General features: G+C 40.8%; 1 protein-coding gene across 1 annotated transcript; it reads left to right on the forward strand.

Annotated features, from left to right (window-relative positions):
* The first annotated feature begins 13,279 nt into the window (after positions 1-13,279).
* Positions 13,280-16,144, forward strand: LOC104238107 (serine/threonine-protein phosphatase PP1 isozyme 9-like). The gene is made up of 4 exons (XM_009792385.2): positions 13,280-13,690; positions 14,484-15,043; positions 15,449-15,631; positions 15,767-16,144. The coding sequence occupies exons 1-4, from the start codon at positions 13,510-13,512 to the stop codon at positions 15,788-15,790; spliced, it is 948 nt and encodes a 315-aa protein (XP_009790687.1). The 5' UTR covers positions 13,280-13,509; the 3' UTR covers positions 15,791-16,144.
* The last annotated feature ends 5,500 nt before the right edge of the window (positions 16,145-21,644 follow it).

A 21,644-nucleotide genomic window follows, 5' to 3' on the forward strand; every position in this document is an offset into this window, starting at 1 on the left:
AGTTAGTATTTTGGCGAATTCCGGTTGATAGGTGAGATTTTGATCCGGGAGTCGGAATGGAATTCCGAAAATTTCTGTAGCTTTGTTATGTCAGTTGTGATGTGTGTGCAAAATTTCATGGCATTCGGATATCGTTTGGTCGGGTTTTTGATCGAAAGTGTATTTTCGGAAGTTTTTGGAAACTTAGGCTTGAATTCGATGATGATTTGATGTTTTGATGTTATTTTGGGTGTTTTGAAGGTTGGGACAAGTTTGAATGATATTGTGGGACATGTTGATATAATTGGTTAAGGTCCCGAGGGCCTCGGGTGGATTTCGGAAGGTTAACGGAATGAAATTCGGACCAAAAAGAAAAGAAAAAGCTGCAGAAATTTCTGCTGCAATTTTCTGATTCGGGGAGCCTACTTTAGAAGCTCATATCTCGGGATATATAAAGAGTTATATGGTGTACAACCTATCAAATTAAAGATCTTCGAGTCTAGTTTCTAAATCTTCAATCCGTTTGTCGTTTGGATACTTATACAAGACGTTATGGGTGTTTAAACAGAAGGTGTCCGACAAGGAAAATTTTTAATAGGATGTACAACTTGTATAGCACAAGTGCAAGGTACAACTCGACGAAGCACGGGCAGATTCTTTTAAACACGGATTTGGCTTATTTCTTTCATTTCTTTCATTTGGCTTGGATTATTTTGGAGAGAATTTCAAGGGGGATTTCATCAAGCATCAAAGGTGAGTTGTTTCTACTTATTTCCAAGTTAAATACATGGATTAGAGCTGAAAACTCAAGTAAATTATGGACAAAAATGGTGGTTTAGGGCTTGAAACTTAAGAGAATTAAATGGTGATTTGAGGGGTCAAATGAACTCCGATTTTTGTGAATTTGGTATGTATAGACTCGTGGCGAGATAAGGGTCGTATTGATGTAAAAATTTCTGAATTTTGAGACGTGGGCCCGGGGCTCGGGTTTTGCTAATTTCGGGATTTTCGACATTTTTCGAGTCTTTTTGATTGAGTTATATTCCCTTAGCCTATTGTAACGTATTTGTTATGGTTTTGACTAGATTCGAGCGCGAAGAGGTCGATTCAAGAGGAAAGGGCATTGCGGACTAGTCTACGGCCGGTTAGAGGTGAGTAATACTTGTAAATGATATCCTGAGGGTTTGAAACTCCGGATTTGCACATCATAGTGTTGTATTGAGGTGTCTTGCACGCCATATATGAGCGTGGGGTAGAGCACCATTGGGGATTGTGACTTGGTCCGTCCCGGTTGTTGATTTTATTGCGTATTTGACTGCAATTTCTTGTTATCATCATAATTTGGGTTGATTGCCATGTTTGTGGCCTTGTGCCGACTTTTAAAATCCTTCGAGGATTGATATTACTGCTTAGCATGATTTGCATATCATCTAACTTCAGTCCAAGGTTTTAAATGATGTTTTTGCAAACCTAGCCGTATTTCTAAGTTTTGAAAACTTAAATGACATTTTAAATGCATTTCGGGCTGGAAATTTCGATTTTGTAAATGCCCAAGGGGCTTACTATATTATTTTCTGGACTGATAATAAAGTGACTTGAAACAGTGGTAACAATGACACTGTAATATATATACTTGAAACAGTGGTAACAATGACACTGTAATATATATACCTGAAACAGTGGTAACAATGACACTGTATGTTATACTTGAAACAGTGGTAACAATGACACTGAAATATATACTTGGAACAGTGGTAACAATGGCACTGTAGGATATAAATTGGTCAGGTAACATTGGCTGACCGGTCAGGTAACATTGACTGACCAGTATATTGCGCTTGGGCTGTATGAGCCCCTCCGGAGTCTGTACACACCCCCAGTGAGTGCCGTCGACGATAAATAAATATGGATGGCTCGGGCTGCACGCCGCAGTGGGTACTGGAATGTACCATCATATGCATTGCATTGCATTCATGCATTTGTTCATGATTTGTCGTTGTGATATTTCTGGAGATATTTATCTGCTTTTGCTGGTGCTATCTGATCCTTGAGTGTTGGGGCCCGAGTGGCTGACCAGGAACGAAGATATTGCCCGAGGGGCGGGTTTCTGTGCATAGTGACACCGATGGCTGGAATTATTTTGCAACTGTTAAAAAGATTATTTTCAAAAGAGGTTTAAAACTGAGTCAGATATTTTATAAAGGATTTTCATGGAATTACTGTTTTCAAAAAGGGTTGTACCGTCTTAGATAGCATGATGAAGTGTTATTACGTGATTTCTTATCGCTCAGTTATTATTTACTCTTATTACCACTGAGTTGGAAGTACTCACTTTACTCCCTGCACCTTGCGTGCAGTTGCAGGTACTGTTCACCCGGTAGCGGGTTATTAGCGGACTGAAGGTATACTATTGTAGCTGAGCAAGGTGACCGTCAGCGTTCACGGCACCGTATTTCTTCATTGATTCTAAATTCCATTCTGTATATTGCTGGTCTTGTATTAGTATTTAGATCTTTAGATGCTCGTGGCTTGTGACACCCCGATTTCGGGCTGAGTCGGGATGGTTTCCATTATTCTATCATGTTTACTTCGCACTTGTGATTATATTATCTGCGAATTAGACTTATTCCTGCTAAGTAATTATAAAGAGATGTATTGTTTTGTTGTTGGCTGGCCTTGTCCCCACGAGAGGCGCCATCACGACCGGGTTGGGATTTTGGGTCGTGACATCGGGGCTCCAAACCAAATATACACACAACCTCAAAAATATCATATGGACCTACTCGTGCGATCACATCATCAAAATAGCATGTAAAATCATGAATTAAACCTCAAAACTCAACATTTTCATCAAAAACTCTTAAAGTTCATAACTCTTCAACCGGAAGTCCAACTCACGTCAAATAAATTCCGTTGTTCACCAAACTTTACAAAAGACATATATAAATCATATCGAACCTATACCGGGCTCCGGAACAATAAAATGGGCCCGATACCACAGGTTTCACGTAACATTTCACTTTCAAAAACGTTTATATTTTTCAGAAAACAATATATTTCAAAAATTCATTTCTCGGGCTTGAGACATCGGAATTCGATTCCGGGCATAAGACCAAGTCCCATATTTTCCTAAAGACCCTCCGGGACCGTCAAATTACGGGTTCGGGTCCGCTTACCCAAAACATTGACCGAAGTCAAATTTATTCATTTTACAGTCAAAACTTATCATTTTTCACATATTTTCACAGTTAGGATTTTCCGGTTACACACCCAGTCTGCACACGCAAATCGAGGTGATGATAAATGGGGTTTTCAAGGCCTCAGAAATACAAAATTAAGTTTAATAGCAAGTGATGACCCAAATCGTTCGTCCTCGAACGGACATAAGAAGGAAGTACCTGAGTCGGGGAAAAGATGGGGATAACGGCTCCACATATCGGACTCGAACTCCCAGGTCGATGCCTCAAGAGGCTAACCTCTCCACTGAACATGAATAGAAGGAAAACTCTTCGATGTCAACTGACTAACCTACCGGTCTAGAATAGCCACCGACTTCTCCTCATAAGACAAGTCCTTGTCCAACTGGACAGTGCTGAAATCTAACACGTGGGATGGATCGCCATGATATTTCCGAAGCATGGACGCATGAAACATTGGATACACGACTGATAAGCTCGGCGGCAATGCGAGTCTATAAGCCACCTCTCCTACTCGATCAAAAATCTCAAACGGACCAATGAACCTAGGGCTAAGCTTGCCCTTCTTCCCAAATCTCATCACGCCCTTCATAGGCGACACTCGAAGCAATACCCGCTCACCGACCATGAAAGCCACATCTCGAACCTTGCGGTCTGCATAACTCTTTTGCATGGACCGAGCTATATGAAGCCTATCCTGAATAATCCTGACCATGTCCAAGGCATCCTAAACTAGATCCGTACCCAACAACCGAGCCTCTCCCGGCTCAAACCATCCAACCGGAGACCGACACCGCCTACCGTATAAAGCCTCATAAGGAGCCATCTGAATACTCGACTGGTAGCTGATGTTGTAGGCAAACTCTGCTAAAGGCAAAAACTGATCCCATAAGCCTCCAAAGTCAATGACACAAGCTCGGAGCATATCCTCCAAAATCTGAATGGTCCGCTCGGACTGCCCGTCCGTTTGAGGATGAAATGCTGTGCTCAACTCCACCTGTGTGTCCAACTCTCGCTGAACAGCTCCCCAGAAGCGCGAGGTAAACTGCGTACCTCGGTCCGAAATTATAGACACAGGCACACCATGAAGACGAACAATCTCCCAGATATAGATCTCAGCTAACCTCTCGGATGAATAGGAGACTGCCACAGGAATGAAATGCACTGACTTGGTCAGCTTATCAACAATAACCCACACTGCATCGAACTTCCTCTGAGTCCGTAGGAGTCCAACAACGAAGTCCATAGTGATCCGCTCCCACTTCCACTTAGGAAGCTCAATTCTCTAAAATAGACCACGAGGCCTTTGATGCTCATACTTAACGTGATGACAATTCAAACACCGAGCCACATATGCAACGATATCCTTCTTCATTCTCCGCCACCAATAATGCTGCCGCAAATCTTGATACATCTTAGTGGCGCCCGGATGAATAGAGTACCTAGAACTATGAACCTATTCTAAAATCAACTCTCTGATCCCATCCACATTAGGCACACAAACTCGACCCTGCAATCTCAATACTCCATCATCACCTAAGGTAACCTGCTTGGCACCTCCGTGCTGCACCGTGTCTCTAAGGACACACAAATGGGGATCATCATACTGCCGATCACGGATACGCTCCAATAAAGAAGAACGAGCGACCGTGCAAGCTAACACACGACTGGGCTCAGAACCATCCAACCTCACGAACTGATTGGCTAAAGCCTGAACATCCAAAGCAAGCGGTCTCTCACCGACCGGAATATAAGCAAGACTGCCCATACTGGCTGACTTCCTACTCAAGGCATCGACTACCACATTGGCCTTTCCCGGATGATATAAGATGGTGATATCATAATCTTTTAACAACTCCAACCACCTTCTTTGCCTCAAATTCAACTCCTTTTTCTTGAACAAATACTGAAGACTCTTGTGATCCGTGAACACCTCACATGCCACGCCATACAGATAATGCCTCCAAATCTTCAACGCGTGAACAATGACTGCCAACTCCAAATCATAAACGGGATAGTTCTTCTCATGAATCTTCAACTACCGCAAAACATAGGCGATGACCTTATCATCCTGCATCAACACTACACCAAGCCCAATACGAGATGCATCACAATAAATTGTATAAGGCCCTGAACCTATGTGCAAAACCAACACCGGTGCCATAGTCAAAGTTGTCTTGAGCTTCTGAAAGCTCGCCTCACACTCATACGACCATCTAAACGGGGCACCCTTCTGGGTCAACCTGGTCATCGGGGCTGCGATAGATGAAAACCCCTCCACGAACCGACGATAATAGAATGCCAATCCCAAGAAACTCCGAATCTCTGTAGCTGATGCTAGTCTAGGCCAGTTCTTGACTGCCTCAATCTTCTTCGTATCAACCTGAATACCCTCCGCTGATACAATATGACCCAGGAATGCAATTGAACTCAACCAGAACTCACACTTCAAGAACTTAGCATATAACTGACTATCCCTCAAGGTCTGAAGAAACATTCTAAGATGTTGCTCGTGCTCCTCCCGGCTGCGGGAACATATCAAAATATCATCAATGAAGACTATCACGAACGAATCCAAATAAGGCCTGAACATTCGGTTCATCAAATCCATAAACGCTGTTGGGGAATTTGTCAACCCGAATGACATAACCAAGAACTCATAATGCCCATGCCGAGTGTGGAAAGCTATCTTAGGGACATCGGATTCCCTAATCCTGAACTGATGGTAGCCAGATCTCAAGTCAATCTTTGAAAATACCTTGGCACCCTGAAGCTGATCAAACAAATCATCAATCCTCGGCAATGGATACTTATTCTTGATTGTAACCTTGTTCAACTGCCGGTAATCAATACACATTCTCATCGATCTGTCCTTCTTCTTAACAAATAACACCGGCGCACCCCAAGACGAAACACTTGGCCTAATGAAACCCTTCTCAAGCAAGTCTTGCAACTGCTCCTTCAACTCTTTCAACTCAGGCAGGGCCATACGATACGGCGGGATAGAAATGGGCTAAGTGCCCGGAGCCAAATTAATGCAGAAATCAATATCGCTGTCGGTTGGCATACCCGGCAGGTCTGAAGGGAAAACCTCAGGAAAATTACGAACAACGGGCACAGAGTCAATACAAGGAACGTCGACACTAGAATCACGTACATATGCCAAATAGGCCAGACACCCCTTCTCGACCATACGCCGAGCCTTCACATAAGAGATAACACTACGGGTCGAATGACCAGGAGTCCCTCTCCACTCTAAATAGGGTAAACTCAGCAAGGCTAAGGTCGTAGTCTTGGCATGACAGTCCAAGATAGCGTGGTAAGGTGATAACCAGTCCATCCCCAATATAACATCGAAATCGACCATGTCTAGAACCAACAAATCTACACGAGTCTCGAGACCCCAATCACAACTATACAAGAGCGATGTACTCGATCTACCACAATAGAATCACCCACTGGTGTGGACACATAAACAGGAACACTCCATGAATCACTAGGCATGACCAGGTATGGTGCAAAATAAGATGACACATACGAGTATGTAGACCCTGGATCAAATAATATTGAAGCATCTCTATCACAAACCAGAACAGTACTTGTGATAACCACATCTGAAGCCTCAGCCTTGGGCCTGGCTGGAAGAGCATAACATCGGGGCTAGGCCCCACCACCCTGGACTATATCTCTAGGACGGCTTGCAGTTGGCTGGCCTCCACCTCTAGCGGTATGAGCTCCACATCTAAATCCTCTACCTCCACCTCTAGCATCTCTACCCCCACATCTAGCTGGCTGGGCGGGCTGTGGAACACCTGGTACCTGAACCATAGTACGGGGACCTTGCTGTTGCGACTGAGTACCCATCAATCTCGGACAAGCCCTCCTGACATGATCATACTCACTACACCCATAGCATCCACCTGAGTGCTGCGACTGAGGAAACTAAGACTGACTCTGGCGACCTGAATGACCACCCCGAAAACTCTGAAGCGGCGGTGCACTGATAGGGGCTGGTGGTGCACCATAGGACTACTGATCAGAATACTGCATCTGTGGACCACGGCTACATGAAGCACAGTGAGAAACCTGAAGGGCTGACTGAAAGGGCCTAGGAGGATGGCCTCTACCATACGAATCTTTGCCTCCAGACGAGGCACCACCGAACCTACCTGAATGACGGGGTCTCTTGTTCGACCCATGACTACCTCCCTATGACAGGACCATCTCAACTCTACGAGCCACATTGGCTGCCTCCTGAAAAGTAATCTCACTCCCAGCTTCCCTAGCCATCTGAAGACGAATCGGCTGAATAAGACCGTCAATAAACCTCCTCACCCTCTCTCTCTCGGTAGGAAGTATGACAAGAGCATGACGAGCCAAGTCGATGAATCTGGTCTCATACTAGGTAACATTCATGGAACCCTGCTAGAGATGCTCAAACTACCTCCGATAGGCCTCTCTCTGAGTAATGGGGAGAAACTTCTCCAGAAATAGCTGTGCAAACTACTCCCAAGCCAAGGCTGGAGATCCGGCTGGTCTAGCCAAGCAATAATATCTCCACCAAGTCTTGGCAGATCCAGACAAGCAAAATGTAGCAAAATCGACTCAATTGGTCTCAACAATTCCCATATTATTGAGAACCTCATAACAGCTGTCTAGATAATCCTGGGGATCCTCAGTAGATGCACCGTTGAAAGTAGTAGTGAAGAGCTTAGTGAACCTGTCCAGCCTCTACAAAGCATCGACAGACATAGCCGCTGCATCACCGGTCTGAGTTACCATACCAGACTGAACTGTTCCAACTGGCTGAACCGCTGTAATCTGAATATGAGGAGCTACCTGCTCTGGAGTGCGAGTAGCAGGAGTCTGAGCTCCTCCTCCATCCTAAGAGACAGCTGGTGCTACGGGAAGCAAACCTGTTCAGGTGACGCTCTCCATGAGGCCCACTAGTCGGACCAGAGCATCCTGAAGAACTGGGGTAGCAATAAACCCCTTTGGGACCTAAGCTGGGCCTACTGAAACTGCTGGGGCCGGAACTTCCTCGTCCAAATCCACCTGAGGCTCCGCTACTGGTGCTGCTGCTCGAGGCTGAGCTCTACCCCTAACTCGACCTCTAGCACGGCCTCGACCTCGCCCTTTGCCCCTCATGGGAGCTACTGCTGGGGGCTCGAGCTGCTGATCGATGGATGAGGAAGTGCATGTTCTCACCATCTACGAAAGAACAGAGTAAAAATTCAATTAGCATTGCGAAACGACACCGCACGACAAGAAAGAACAAATGTGAAGTTTTCCTAACTCTGTAGCCTCTAGGGAATAAATACAGACGTCTCCGTACCGATCCCTCAGACTCTCTAAGCTTGTCCGTGAATTGTGAGACCTATGTAACCTAGAGCTCTGATACCAACTTGTCACAACCCGGATTTTCCACCATCGGGAGTCGTGATGGTGCCTACTCGTAGAAGCTAGGCAAGCCACGAAGTTTAGAAATTTTAACTCTTTCGTTTTAGTCCTTTTTAATAACTTGTAATAATATGTGATCAACATTTAAATAATAGCGGAAGATGAAATTAAGCGGAAGACTTAGACTAATATAATACCCAAAATAGATATGGAAATGCCAACATGCGTCTCTACCCAGAAATTCGTGTCACAACATTCACGGACTGTCTATGAATACTACATACAGATGTCTGAAGAAAAGAAATACAGTATGTCTCGAATACAAATGAAAACAGAACAGATAAGAAGATATAAGAGACACCGGGCCTGCGGACGCCTGCAAGACTACCTCGGGATCTCTGTGGACTGAAGGCTGGCTCCCCAAGTCCTACTGTCCCGGTGCTGCTCCGATATCTGCACAGAGTGCAGAGTGTAGCATCAGCACAACCAACCCCATGTGCTGGTTAGTGTCTGGCCTAACCCCGACAAGGTAGTGACGAGGCTAGGACCAAACTCTAGATAAACCTGTGCAATAATATAACATACGACGGAAACTAAATAGGAATACGCAGTTTAAATGGGAGGGGTGCATGCTTCGGGGAACACATCAAATCCAGCAGAAATAAGGAGAAATATGAGAGAAACAACTCAAATATATAATAAAGTAATAATAACATTGTTGCGGCGTGCAACCCGATCCAATATATATAACATTGTTGCGGCGTGCAACCCGATCCAATATATATAACATTGTTATGGCGTGCAACCCTATCCAATATATATAACATTGTTGCAGCGTACAACCCGATCCAATATATATAACATTATTGCGGCGTGCAACCCGATCCAATATATATAACATTATTGCGGCGTGCAACGCGATTCAATATATTTATATACCTTAAACTCAACCGTACCACGAGTCCCGGCAAGGGATCAACAATAAACTACACTATCCTGGCAAGGGGATTCAACAATGAAAGTATATACGTCCCGGCAAGGGAGAATCAGCTATAACCAATCTTAACTCAACTCCTACTCATCCCAGTCAACACCAATACTAAATCATCAGTAATTTCCACGAAAACAAACTAAATCCTTGCTCAATATCGGGAATCACCAATTAAGCATCCGTAGAATCATTTAAGAACACAACAAATATCAATTTAAGACTCACGGTTATGCTCGACACCAACATATAGATACTCGTCACCATGCCTATAAGTCGTACTCAACAAGAAGCAGGTAGCAAATAGGACACAACTCCTAATCCCTCAAGCTAAGGTTAGACCGAACACTTACCTCGATGCCACGAACACAATTCACGATTCAATTATAGCTTTACCCCTTGATTCCAACCACCAATTCGCTCGTATCTAGTTACAAGTTACTTAATTACATCAATAAACACTAAATGAATTAATTGGAATGATGAAAAATGAGTTTTCTAAAGTTTTACCCAAAAAGTCAAAAATCGCCCCAGGGCCCACATGATCAAAACTCGAGGTTCGAACCAAAACCCGATTACCCATTCCTCCACGACTCCAAATATATGATTTGTTTTGAAATCAGATCTCAAATCAAGGACCAAATTCCCAATTAAAACCTAGGTTCTACCCAAAACACCCAATTTCCCCCATGAAAATCATTGATTTTGAGTTGAAATCATGTGAAAAGATGTTAATGCTTGAAGAAAACGAGTTAGAAATCACTTACCAATGTTTTAGAGAAGAAAGATTATTTGAAAAATCGCCTCTTATGTTTTTGGGGTTTTGAAAAATGAAAAATAACTGAAAATCCCGTTTTAATATACCCATCTCAGACCCCGTTGTGCGGACCGCACAAAATGGACTGCGGCCGCACGGTCCTTCCTGAGGGTACTGCAGTCCAATGCTTCTGTGTGGACCGCTCAAAGTCGACTGCGGCCGCACAGCCCTCCACCGTGCACCGCACAAGGTCGACTACGGAATGCACTGGCCCCTTCCGCGGTCACACACATTTTCTTGGGAACCTCACTGGCGGGTTCAGAGACCTGCAACTTCTTTGAACCTGCGACATCTGATTTTTAAGCCTAAGACACACCGGAACCTATCCGAAACTCACCCGAGCCCTCGGGGCTCCAAACCAAATATACACACAACCTCAAAAATATCATATGGACCTACTCGTGTGATCACATCATCAAAATAGCATGTAAAATCATGAATTAAACCTCAAAACTCAACATTTTCATCAAGGACTCTCAAAGTTCATAACTCTTCAACCGGAAGTCCAACTCACGTCAAATAAATTCCGTTGTTCACCAAACTTTACAGACGACATATATAAATCACATCGAACCTGTACCGGACCCTGGAACCATAATACGGGCCCGATACCACAGGTTTCACATAACATTCACTTTCAAAAACGTTTATATTTTTCAGAAAATATTTTCTTTCAAAAATTCATTTCTCGGGCTTGGGACCTCGGAATTTGATTTCGGGCATACGCCCAAGTCCCATATTTTCCTACGGACCCTCCGGGACTATCAAATAATGGGTCTGGGTCCGTTTACCTAAAATATTGACCGAAATCAAATTTATTCATTTTACAGTCAAAAATTATTATTTTTCACAGGTTTTAACATTTAGGCTTTTCCGACTATGCGCCCGGACTGCGCACGCAAATCGAGGTGATAATAAATGAGGTTTTCAAGGCCTCAAAAATACAGAATTTAGTTTAATAGAAAGTGATGACCTTTTGGGTCATCATAAGTAACAAGTCAATATTGGCACTGATGCACTAAAAGAGAGTGCTTGACTGCTACTAATTGAGAGGATGAGTTATAACTCTTAATGAAATTCATAGTCCTTATGGATGGTGTATTTAAAAGCAGTATACACTTGATGAATTCACCTATATGAGAGTAGAGTGGGCCGCTCCTATGAGATTTTGGCCTAGTCTCTAGAGCTCTCATGAATAACCAGGCACGCGCATGGCCTATTGGGCGCAAAATCGCATTGAACAACAAAATTACCGGGGGTAAAATGTGATTCATAAAATCTCTGACTTACAATAAGAATTTAGTTCATAGAAATATTATATTTCACCAGTAATTCTGTGAGTTAAATTTTATTGATTTAAGTTTGGTTCATAGTCTAAAAGACACCAAACCTATTACATTTAGACAATACAAATCAAGCAAGTTTATTTTTGAAGGTCTTTAAAATAGTAGGGGACTGTGACAATATTTTAATGCCCTTTGTTGACAAATGTCTTAACCAAAACCATGTGGCAAGTCTTCTAGAAGCTATGAGATAAATGGCAAAATGCTTTTGAAAAGTGACAATTGTTTTGCCACGTTCTTTTCCCTCAGCATGTTGAATCCAAGACAAAAAGAAATCCTCTTCTCTTTCCTTCTAATTTCATTATTCACCAGCTTCCCTTTGTTGTATTTCTTTTTGGTAGTTTAACTTCTCCTGTTCCCCTCTTTTAAATAGCTGAGTTTGTAATATTTAAATTTTGCTGATTCCTGCATCCTCTAAATAAATAGAGATGGACTTGTTTAATCTTGGGAAAACATTTCACATTGCTGAAATAATTTCTTAAGATAGTGTCTCGCACGACTCAAGCCAATTCGTGTATCAGCGTAGAAATAATATTATTGCACTATTATTATCGTTATTTTCTGGTGTCATTTCCTTACATATTCTACTAGAGTGCTCATACACTTGTGTCACTGGATCTTGGCACACACTAGTAGACTTATGATTTTGGGTTATTTTCTACAGTTATGATTGCATTTAGCTGCTTTTGTTTTGATTACTTTAAATCCGTTATTCATTAAATCTTTTAAATTAAGAAAAAAAATTTACTTGAAAAACTTTTTAAAATGATAAATCACTAGATTATTTACTGTTGGCTTGCCTAACAACTATGCTGGATGCCATCACAACCTAAATTGGAATTGGGTCGTGACAACACCTGTTGTCTTATTTGTTATTCTTTCTTTCCCGTTGAATATGTAAAAAAACATGAAAAATAATTTAGCAGTATGTAAATTATGTTCTTGCTAGATCCTTTGCCTTACATTTTCTTATTATGAGCATCGCGCTGAAAAAAAGTACTCTTTTTTGTTCTAATTTATATTGTAAAGTCTCATTTTAGATGTTTCAGAAATGATAAGACAACATTCCGTTTGATACTAATATTCTCGACTCAACTGTTACAATTTAAAGAAATATAAATACGTATATTTAAAATTTATATTCAGATGTAAAATGAAATAACAGGGACATTTTAAAAGACAGCTAGATTATCCAGTCCCACGAAGTCCACGTGTATAAAAGTAGTGTAATGCTCCCTGTGTTGGGCCAAATTATCGTGCCCGCCGCGCCTTCTAAGACAACAATCCCATATTCCATTTTTTTAAAAAAATTTGAAGATTTCAACCGTTTTGAAGCTTCTTGGCAGTTGTCACGTTTTCACTGTATCATCATACAAAAATATTCCGATTTTGAGACAGAGAGAAAAAACAAAGAATGGAGGAAAAATGAAGAGAGATAATAGGAGAAGAGACGAGCACAGTACGCATCCTACCATACATTGACAACAACATACCCCTAAATCCACCCTCACAATTATTATTTTTCTAATGTTCTGAGACAATTACCCATTTTTTACCTTCATTCTTAAGCCTTCCTTTAATCCAATACCTTTTTCCTAATCATATCTATTTTGTTTTCCTACTTATACGCATACCTTTTTCTTGATTGTCAGAGGAAAGTGGGTGGTTGAGTGTATGCTTCTGTTTTTTTTTTTCTTCGTAGAAATTGGATTAGGTTCATCTCAGAGTTTTATTATTTCTGGTAGAAGATTAGAATAGAGGGAATTAATTTTGAGAGAAAGGAGAATGGAGGGGACGATGGAAAAGGGAGTATTGGATGATATAATAAGGAGGTTATTGGAAGAGAAGGGAGGGAAGCAAGTTCAGCTCTCTGAGGCTGAGATCCGCCAGCTTTGTGTCAATGCTCGCCAGATTTTCCTCTCTCAGCCTAATCTCCTCCAGCTTCGTGCCCCCATTAGGATCTGCGGTATTTTCCTTTACCTTTTTATTCATTTTTTATTTTTTATTTATATTGGTAGTGTCCGAATCAGCTTATTATCTCCCATTACCACAGGAAATATTGAATATTTTTTCAGCATGCAGGATGAATGGTCTTTTTAATATGTGATTGTGTGTCTTAGCATCTATCGTTTATTGTCACATAATTGGTAAAAAATGGACCTTTATGATTTGAGATGTCTATTCTTTGATATAGTAATTAAGAAAAAGATATGTATTATATTCCCTTCTTCCCTCTCCTCTCTTCTTTAGATGGGAATGCAGAGTGTTACAAAGAGCCCCTTATAATTGATATCTGCAATTCACTATTGTGACCTAATAACCTGAGCTTGGTATGACATATTGGATTGCAAAGGTTGATGGTCCTCGGATAACAATAAGATATTGTTTGCATTAAAACATTTACATGTGCAATGAACATGTTGGAGGTTGAAGGTGCAGTTTGGTTTATAAGTATTCATAGATAGTTATGCAATGCTAGAAAATCTTTATATACTACTCCTATTATATAGATAAATTGTGGTTTACATGAAGGAAATATGTTATTAGCTAATAGACTTACATCGCCAAATTCTGGTGTCTGTGAAATATGTTTGATAATCTTAAATGTAAATTTTGGAGGCTCTTTTTGATGCTATAATTATCAGATTCTTGATGTTTTTTTTGCTTGCATTGAACATTTAGTTTCTAACGGGATATCATAAATGCCTCTCTTTGTAATACTCTCACAAATTTATCTCTTTCTTTTACCATTCTTGCAGGTGACATACATGGCCAATTCCAAGACTTATTAAGACTTTTTGAATATGGTGGCTATCCTCCTTCAGCAAACTACCTTTTTCTGGGGGATTATGTTGATCGAGGCAAGAAGAGCTTAGAAACAATATGTTTGCTACTGGCGTACAAAATTAGGTACCCCGACAAGATCTTCCTTCTTAGAGGGAACCATGAAGATGCAAAAATCAACAGGGTCTATGGATTTTATGATGAATGTAAAAGGAGATTCAATGTTAGGCTATGGAAGATATTCACAGACTGCTTTAATTGTTTACCTGTTGCTGCACTTATAGATGAAAAGATCCTTTGCATGCATGGTGGGATTTCTCCAGAGCTAAAAAGTTTGGACCAAATAAACGAAATTCAGCGGCCAGCTGAGATTCCAGACGGTGGCTTGCTGTGTGATCTGCTGTGGGCTGATCCTGACCCTAGAATTAAGGGTTGGTCAGAGAGTGATCGAGGTGTTTCTTGTACTTTTGGACCTGATGTAGTTGCCGAGTTTTTGGCTAAGAATGAGTTAGACCTCATCTGCCGGGGTCATCAGGTATGCCATACTCTGGATGGTCAAAAAATTATCTCGCTGATAAGCTTTGAAAACTCCAAACACCTACTTTTAGCTTGTATTCTTTAAAGCAAAGCTTATTTTCCAGGCATTTCTTATTTTCACTTCGTAAAAATGCCCATGCTAGAAAATTTCATATCTTTCTCATGGAAATGTGTTTTCTACAAAAATGTCAAGCAAAGTATTTATCCAGATTATGACATGAATATAGTTCTGTTTTTGTTTTGAAGTATTCTGGGGCAATTTTAAGAAGAGTTATTGTCGAAGCACTTCAATTATGATACTCTTGCAGTAGTTGTTCGCTTGCTTCTAAGCCATCAGCATTTCAGTTTCCTCAAGTTTTATATTTGTCCCGTATGTATTCTGATTCCTAAATTTTTGTTTTAGGTGGTGGAGGATGGATATGAATTCTTTGCCAAGCGAAGACTTGTGACTCTGTTTTCTGCTCCCAACTATGGTGGGGAGTTCGATAATGCAGGTGCTTTATTAAGCGTTGATGAGCAACTTGTATGTTCTTTTGAAATATTGAAACCGATATTATCTAGCGGTTCAAAGTTGCCCCTAAAGAAGGTATGATATTCTTGTTTATATTTTCTCAAGTTAATATAGTGATTTTGACATGAAAGAGTTCTTACAAGTCCCCGGTAAGTTTCTGAAATGAAGACTCTACCAGACATCTAACAATTGTGTTTTTCATTTGAACAGCCACCAAAGGTTGGAGGGATGTGATACAGTAGAAAGTGTACATGGAGATTTATCCATAATATAGCGAAGAATGATAAGCACTACACTTTATATTTTGTTATTAACACTAGCCATCCTTTCCCAATACCTTTTTGGCTTTGGAACTGTGGATGGGCCATGAGTATATTACTACCAAAGGGGAAAAAAATCTGTAAATCGGCAACATAACTTATATTCAGAAGATCTAAGATGTTTCAGTTTTTATAGACACATTTTGTTTCCTTTCTGTATTTACTAGCACTCAGATTTGACAATCCTTGATTTAGGATGAGTTGCTTTATCATCCAATAGTTTAAAAAATTCTGTAAGGTTATAGTTTATAAATCTTTTCTTTTAAGGATAACACAACCATTTTGTAACTGCAACAATGACTTACTTGATGATGAGAATGGTATCTAAACTAAACAGCCAGTGGAAATGTTACAAGCCCATTCCCCTCTCCGGTCCATGCCTCTCTTTGTGCAATAAGTAAAGAAGCTTAATGGGACAATGGTGTTCTAAATGTTGTAAGTTGCAAGTATGCAGCAAATGATATTAAGCTCTTTTCATACACCTGATCTTCTGTTCTATCATCTGTTTGTCCATAAACTATAGTATTGGAAATACATGTTCGGCCACCAGTATCAAATATTGAACTTAAGTATTTGAAATAGAAGAACTTGTTTGAGGCGTATTTCAAGGGAACAATGGACACGGCTCTACTTTTTTTTTTTAAAAGTAAAATTCATGTTTACTTCTATATACTTCTTTGGCAACTTCAATTTTCAAATACTCGCTAAACAGTCCTTTTTAAGTTATTGAAATTGCAACCTAATAGTTACAGAATAGTGTAGTCAAAGTAGGCCAAGTCGATAACATTTTCTATCTATTCATATTATAAAGATATATTGGCCAAAAAGCCAGCTGATACGACGAAACCTATCAAAAGCCTTTCCCATTATACAAAGGTTCATTAATTCAAAATGATTTTAAAAGCTTTTTTGTATAAAAAATTAAGGGAAAAAAAGCCCATAGTAAACGATCCCCAAGATCTGTAGTGAGCAGGAAGAATTCTTTAGATCTTCGTAAAATGATATGTTCTTTTTTAATTTTTGTATATCAGATTCTATAAATTCCTCTCTTCCCATCTAAAGCACAACAAAGTGAAATAGCATTGGCATAACTTCGCAAAAAGCTAGCCCAAGTGTAGATTAAGCACCATAACTGAGATTTTTCTACTTCTGCAATGGAACCTACTTGAAGCTATCACAAGGGAACTAAAATAGTTATATGTTCCAGCTGCCTCCATGTTATCAAACTTGACTTCAACTTTTTCAATCTAGTTAACTTGCCTCCGCAGTAAGCAGGTGAATTTAGTTTGTTAGTAATCTACGAAGGAGAAAACTTTCTTCACTGGTTTACACTCGAAGTGCAATAACAAGTAAACCTGTACTCATCGCTAACTTTGACTGGGAACACAGCAACAAGATGAAACTCCTCTCAAGTAAGGAGATATTCATCTTAAACTACCCTTTTCGCTCCCTTGACTTGTAGGGGATCTCGGATTCACATTTCCTCCCAATCTCCTGGCCGTGCGTTGGAGGGCTGCTATGTTTCTGGCGTTGCCTATTGCTTTTCCTTTGACTGCATATTAAAAGTAAATTTACAGTGATGAAGTATGATATCATTAAGCATGCAGACATTATCAAACTTCCAAATACATCACTCTAATGGACTAAGAATCATACGCTGGAACTTAGAAAGTAACAACTAACATTCTAATATTACATGCCACATCAGAGAGAGTTGATGAAGCTTCAAATAAGATCCTCTTTATTTTATAACTACTAAAAAAAAAAGAGTGGCCTCACCTGGTAAATAGAAGTCCTGCTGTAAGAACCATGGCTCCTACTGCCCAAGATATTGTTTCTTTAAATGTCATGTCCTCTACCCATTGTTTGAAATCTTCCGTTTTCTCTTGCACCTTGGATAGTGAAGCCCTCCATGACTCAGCAATAAAATCCACGCTAGATTTTCCACATAGCAAGAAACTTCTTCTGGATCATCATACAAAGACTTCACAGTAAAACCTGCAACGCGCAGAGCTCTGTCCCATTAGAGATCCATTGGGATGCTCTACAACAAACAAAGTCGTTTACACCACAGGGTGCTAGAACCTGACATGTTGTAACAATCCGGCCGATTATTTTGAGAGTATTAGCCCTGATACCCGATTTATTGCTCCCTCTATTTTAGTTTGTGGTTATGTGACTTGCCATGATGGTTGATGTCGGGTTCGGGTGAATTTCGGAGTGGAATGAGATACATAGTCCCTAAATTGAAAGTTTGAGTCGTAGGAGTTGACCGTAGTTTGACTTGTGTGAAGACGACTCCGGAACGGAGTTTCGACAGTTCCAATAGCTCCGTATGGTAATTTTGATCTTAGGAGCGTGTTGGGAAGTTCATTTGGAGGTCTGTAGGTCGTTTCGGCATAAATTGGCAAAAGTTGAAAAGTTGGAATATTTTGGAAAGTTTGACCGGGAGTGAACTTTTTGATATCGAGGTCGGATTTCGATTCCGAAAGTTGAAATAGGTTCGTAATATCATATAGGACTTGCATGCAAAATTTGGTGTCACCAACGAAGTCATCAAGTAGATCGAAGAGGCCTTGAGCGGAATGCGAGCTTGCTTCCGTGATTAGCATGAGATCGTCAAGGTGAGTAACCGGGTTGGTTTTCTTCCCGAGGCTGCATTGGTTTTATGGCTCCTCGATTGCACCCCCTCGGTGAAAAACCGTAATACGCCCTGAGGAATTCCTACCAGCAGACTTCCCTGTACTCAAAGTGAATTGTCTAAGTGCTCTCCTTTGTCTCATTGTTTATCTCGTAATCATTCGATTCCGCCCCTAAAGCTAGCTCCTACTCCTCCTCCTTCTCCTTTAGGATAGGATCCTCCTTGGTCCTTTTTACATAACATTCTCGGCTGCCTCCGGTCCGGTAGGTCGGTCGCCCTCTAGCCAGTGACTAGCCCAGCTATGGAGCTAGGTCTACACCGCCACGTCGAGACTCTCTTTCGAAAGTGAGATACCGGCTTTCATAAGAGGGAAAGATCACTCCGTCATGCAGCAGAGCAGTGTTCATCTAACTAGAAATTTCATAAGAGAAGAAGAATCGTAGCGTAGGGTCGACATAAACAATCGGTTAAAATAGTCTAATGAGAAAGCATCTGTTCACGTTCGTAGTTGCAATAAGTTTTCTTTTTTTAATCGAGATTGGCTTGGTCTTCAGTCTACCCTAATGAAACCTAAGGAAAGGGAAGGCTCATACTACCGCGGCGGGAGGTCGTCTCCCAACACATTCCCCCTATAGTTGATCTGCCACAGATTGAGGCATATCCTTTGGAGATGGTCACGTCAGCGGCGGCAAGTGGATCATTCATGCGCAGACTTAACTGAAAAAGAAAGATTCCCTTTTGTTACCGACCTTCTTCCCTTGACTGGTGTTTTAGGTCTTCTTATCCAAGAGGACACTTTAATCTTGCTTTAGAGGCCCGAATGCTTATCATTCTTGCCTTCTAAACTTCTTTATATCGAGGGATGAGGAACCATATTATCCTGCATTCCTTAAACCTATGTAGTGAGTCGTGTAGGTGGCGTGTTTAAATTAGGACCATACATTGGGATTCTTTTCTCCTCATCGCTAGCCAGTCGGGATGCTATCTCTCTTCTCCTTCGTCACTCAACCATCAAAATATGGTATATAATTAACAAACTCTTTTTTTGATATTTACTTAAAACTATACTGAACCACCTATCTATTCGTTTTTTGGCGCTGTCCCGACACTGATGAGCATCACTTAGGCCTTCATTCATGATACTCTGCTAGGATCTGCAGCGCTTCAGTAGGCCCTAGGCACTGATGTGAGGTTAAAGTTTAATTCTATATTGCAAGTGCAAGTCGGCGTTCCTGATATGAAAGTGAGTTCTTTCCGTGGTGGAAAGGAAATCAATCCACTCGTCCTAACTAAGATGCCACTGGATCAACTCCAGAAGGAATTCCATACCAAGAAAAAGAGGGAGAGGAGTGTCACACCTCCTTTTTGCGCGCCCCGCCCCGAGGGGTAAGATGCGCGGGTGGAGTTTTTCCAATTTAAGTGACAATATTCGAAATGGGATTATTTATTTAATTCAGAGTCGCCACTTGGGAAAGGTTTGGCTTTTGGTGTCCCAAGTCACCGGTTTATCTTGAATCCCAAATCGAGGAAATTTTTGACTTTTCCAAATGAAGTCTGCGAACCAGAAATTCTAAGTAAGGAATTCTGTTGACCCGAGGGAAGGTGTTAGGCACCCTCGAATCCCGTGGTTCTAGCACGGTCGCTTAAATTGTTATAATGGCTAAATATCTGATTTAAATACATGTTGTGACTTATGTGCTTTTATTAAGTTTTAACCGCTTTTATTATTATCATTTACTTTTATAGAATTGCAACGTCGTGAAAATGTATCTCGAACCACGTCACAATCAATGCACCCGTAGTTGTTAACACATTTCGACTCCGTTGAGATTTGAAATTGGGTCACATAAATGCGCACCCGAATTTAAGAATGTGATTTGATTAAGTCGCGCCTAAAGAATCTAACGCGTTATTGTCTTCGGGGAGGGCAGTGGAATTCACTAAACAGCCCGTCCCAAATTCTAAGTATTTATTATGACCAATTATTGAGGGCCCCGCAATTTGCCTTTTGATTTGGCGAGGCTCGTCTCATTATTTTAGAAGGGTACCCTACAAGAACTACATTTTACTACATTTATCTTTTAAGGGAAGGATGATGCCGAATTTTGCTGGTTTAGACAAATACGGACTGAATCCTTATTATGTTTGCCGAACCTAAACTTGTTTGATTACTTGATTGATTGTTCATGAGGTGAGAGCTACGGCATGCTTTGTCTTCAACAAGTGAATATGCTTATTAATTCGCTAAGTGAGATTGCAAACAAACTAACAACATATATTGAGTTATGTTTTAACGACCTCCAAGTTCTATTCTTAACACTCTAACCTATTCGAAATTGATAAAGAAATCGGCTGTTTTATTAGGAAAAATTACTACTAATTGAACTAAAAAATGATTATCAGTTTTTCTCAACAATCATTACATCATTTCGAAATAAAAATCTGTAACGAAACCCAGTATCGAACCTGTATTGGAACGAATGAACTGACAAGAGAACTGGCATTCATAGCCATACTCTTAGTGTGACTGTATGGGAGTTTGTTTGGGGATACATTTATCCCGGACCCCAGTATCGCAGTTTTGTCAATTCAGTGGTCTAGGCAAAATACATACAATGCTTACCATGACTCTATGTTATACAGTCATACTAAATCAAACAAGTGTTATACTTGAACTGAATGTATACTAAATCAAAACATGCTGTCCATGTCATACTTGTCATTACTATTGAGCCATGCTATCTAACAGTTCATCTTAAACAAAATGTATGCTAGTTCCTACAGAATATTTGCAGTTCACAGTAAGAATACAGGCCCAAACAACATTCGAACTATCTTTTTACACCAATGCTATAACATAAACTGGCGTTCATTCCTTTATTTCTGCTTCAACTTCAAACTTTCAACAATACAAGGTTCAAAGGTTGTGTACCTGGGAATATTTGCAATTGAAGAAAAAGGGCAATCAGTAGAGTAACAATGAACAAATGCAGCAGCAGTAACAGCACCAACAGCAACAGGGCAGAATAGCAGCAGGCAAAACAAATAGCAAGAAACAGGCTCGAGTGCAGAGATGCAAATATGGCCAATAGAAAGTAATAGCCAAATAGCAGCAACACCCAGTGGA

Source organism: Nicotiana sylvestris, chromosome 1 (genome assembly GCF_000393655.2).
Source record: "Nicotiana sylvestris chromosome 1, ASM39365v2, whole genome shotgun sequence".
NCBI classification, from domain to species: Eukaryota; Viridiplantae; Streptophyta; class Magnoliopsida; order Solanales; family Solanaceae; genus Nicotiana; species Nicotiana sylvestris.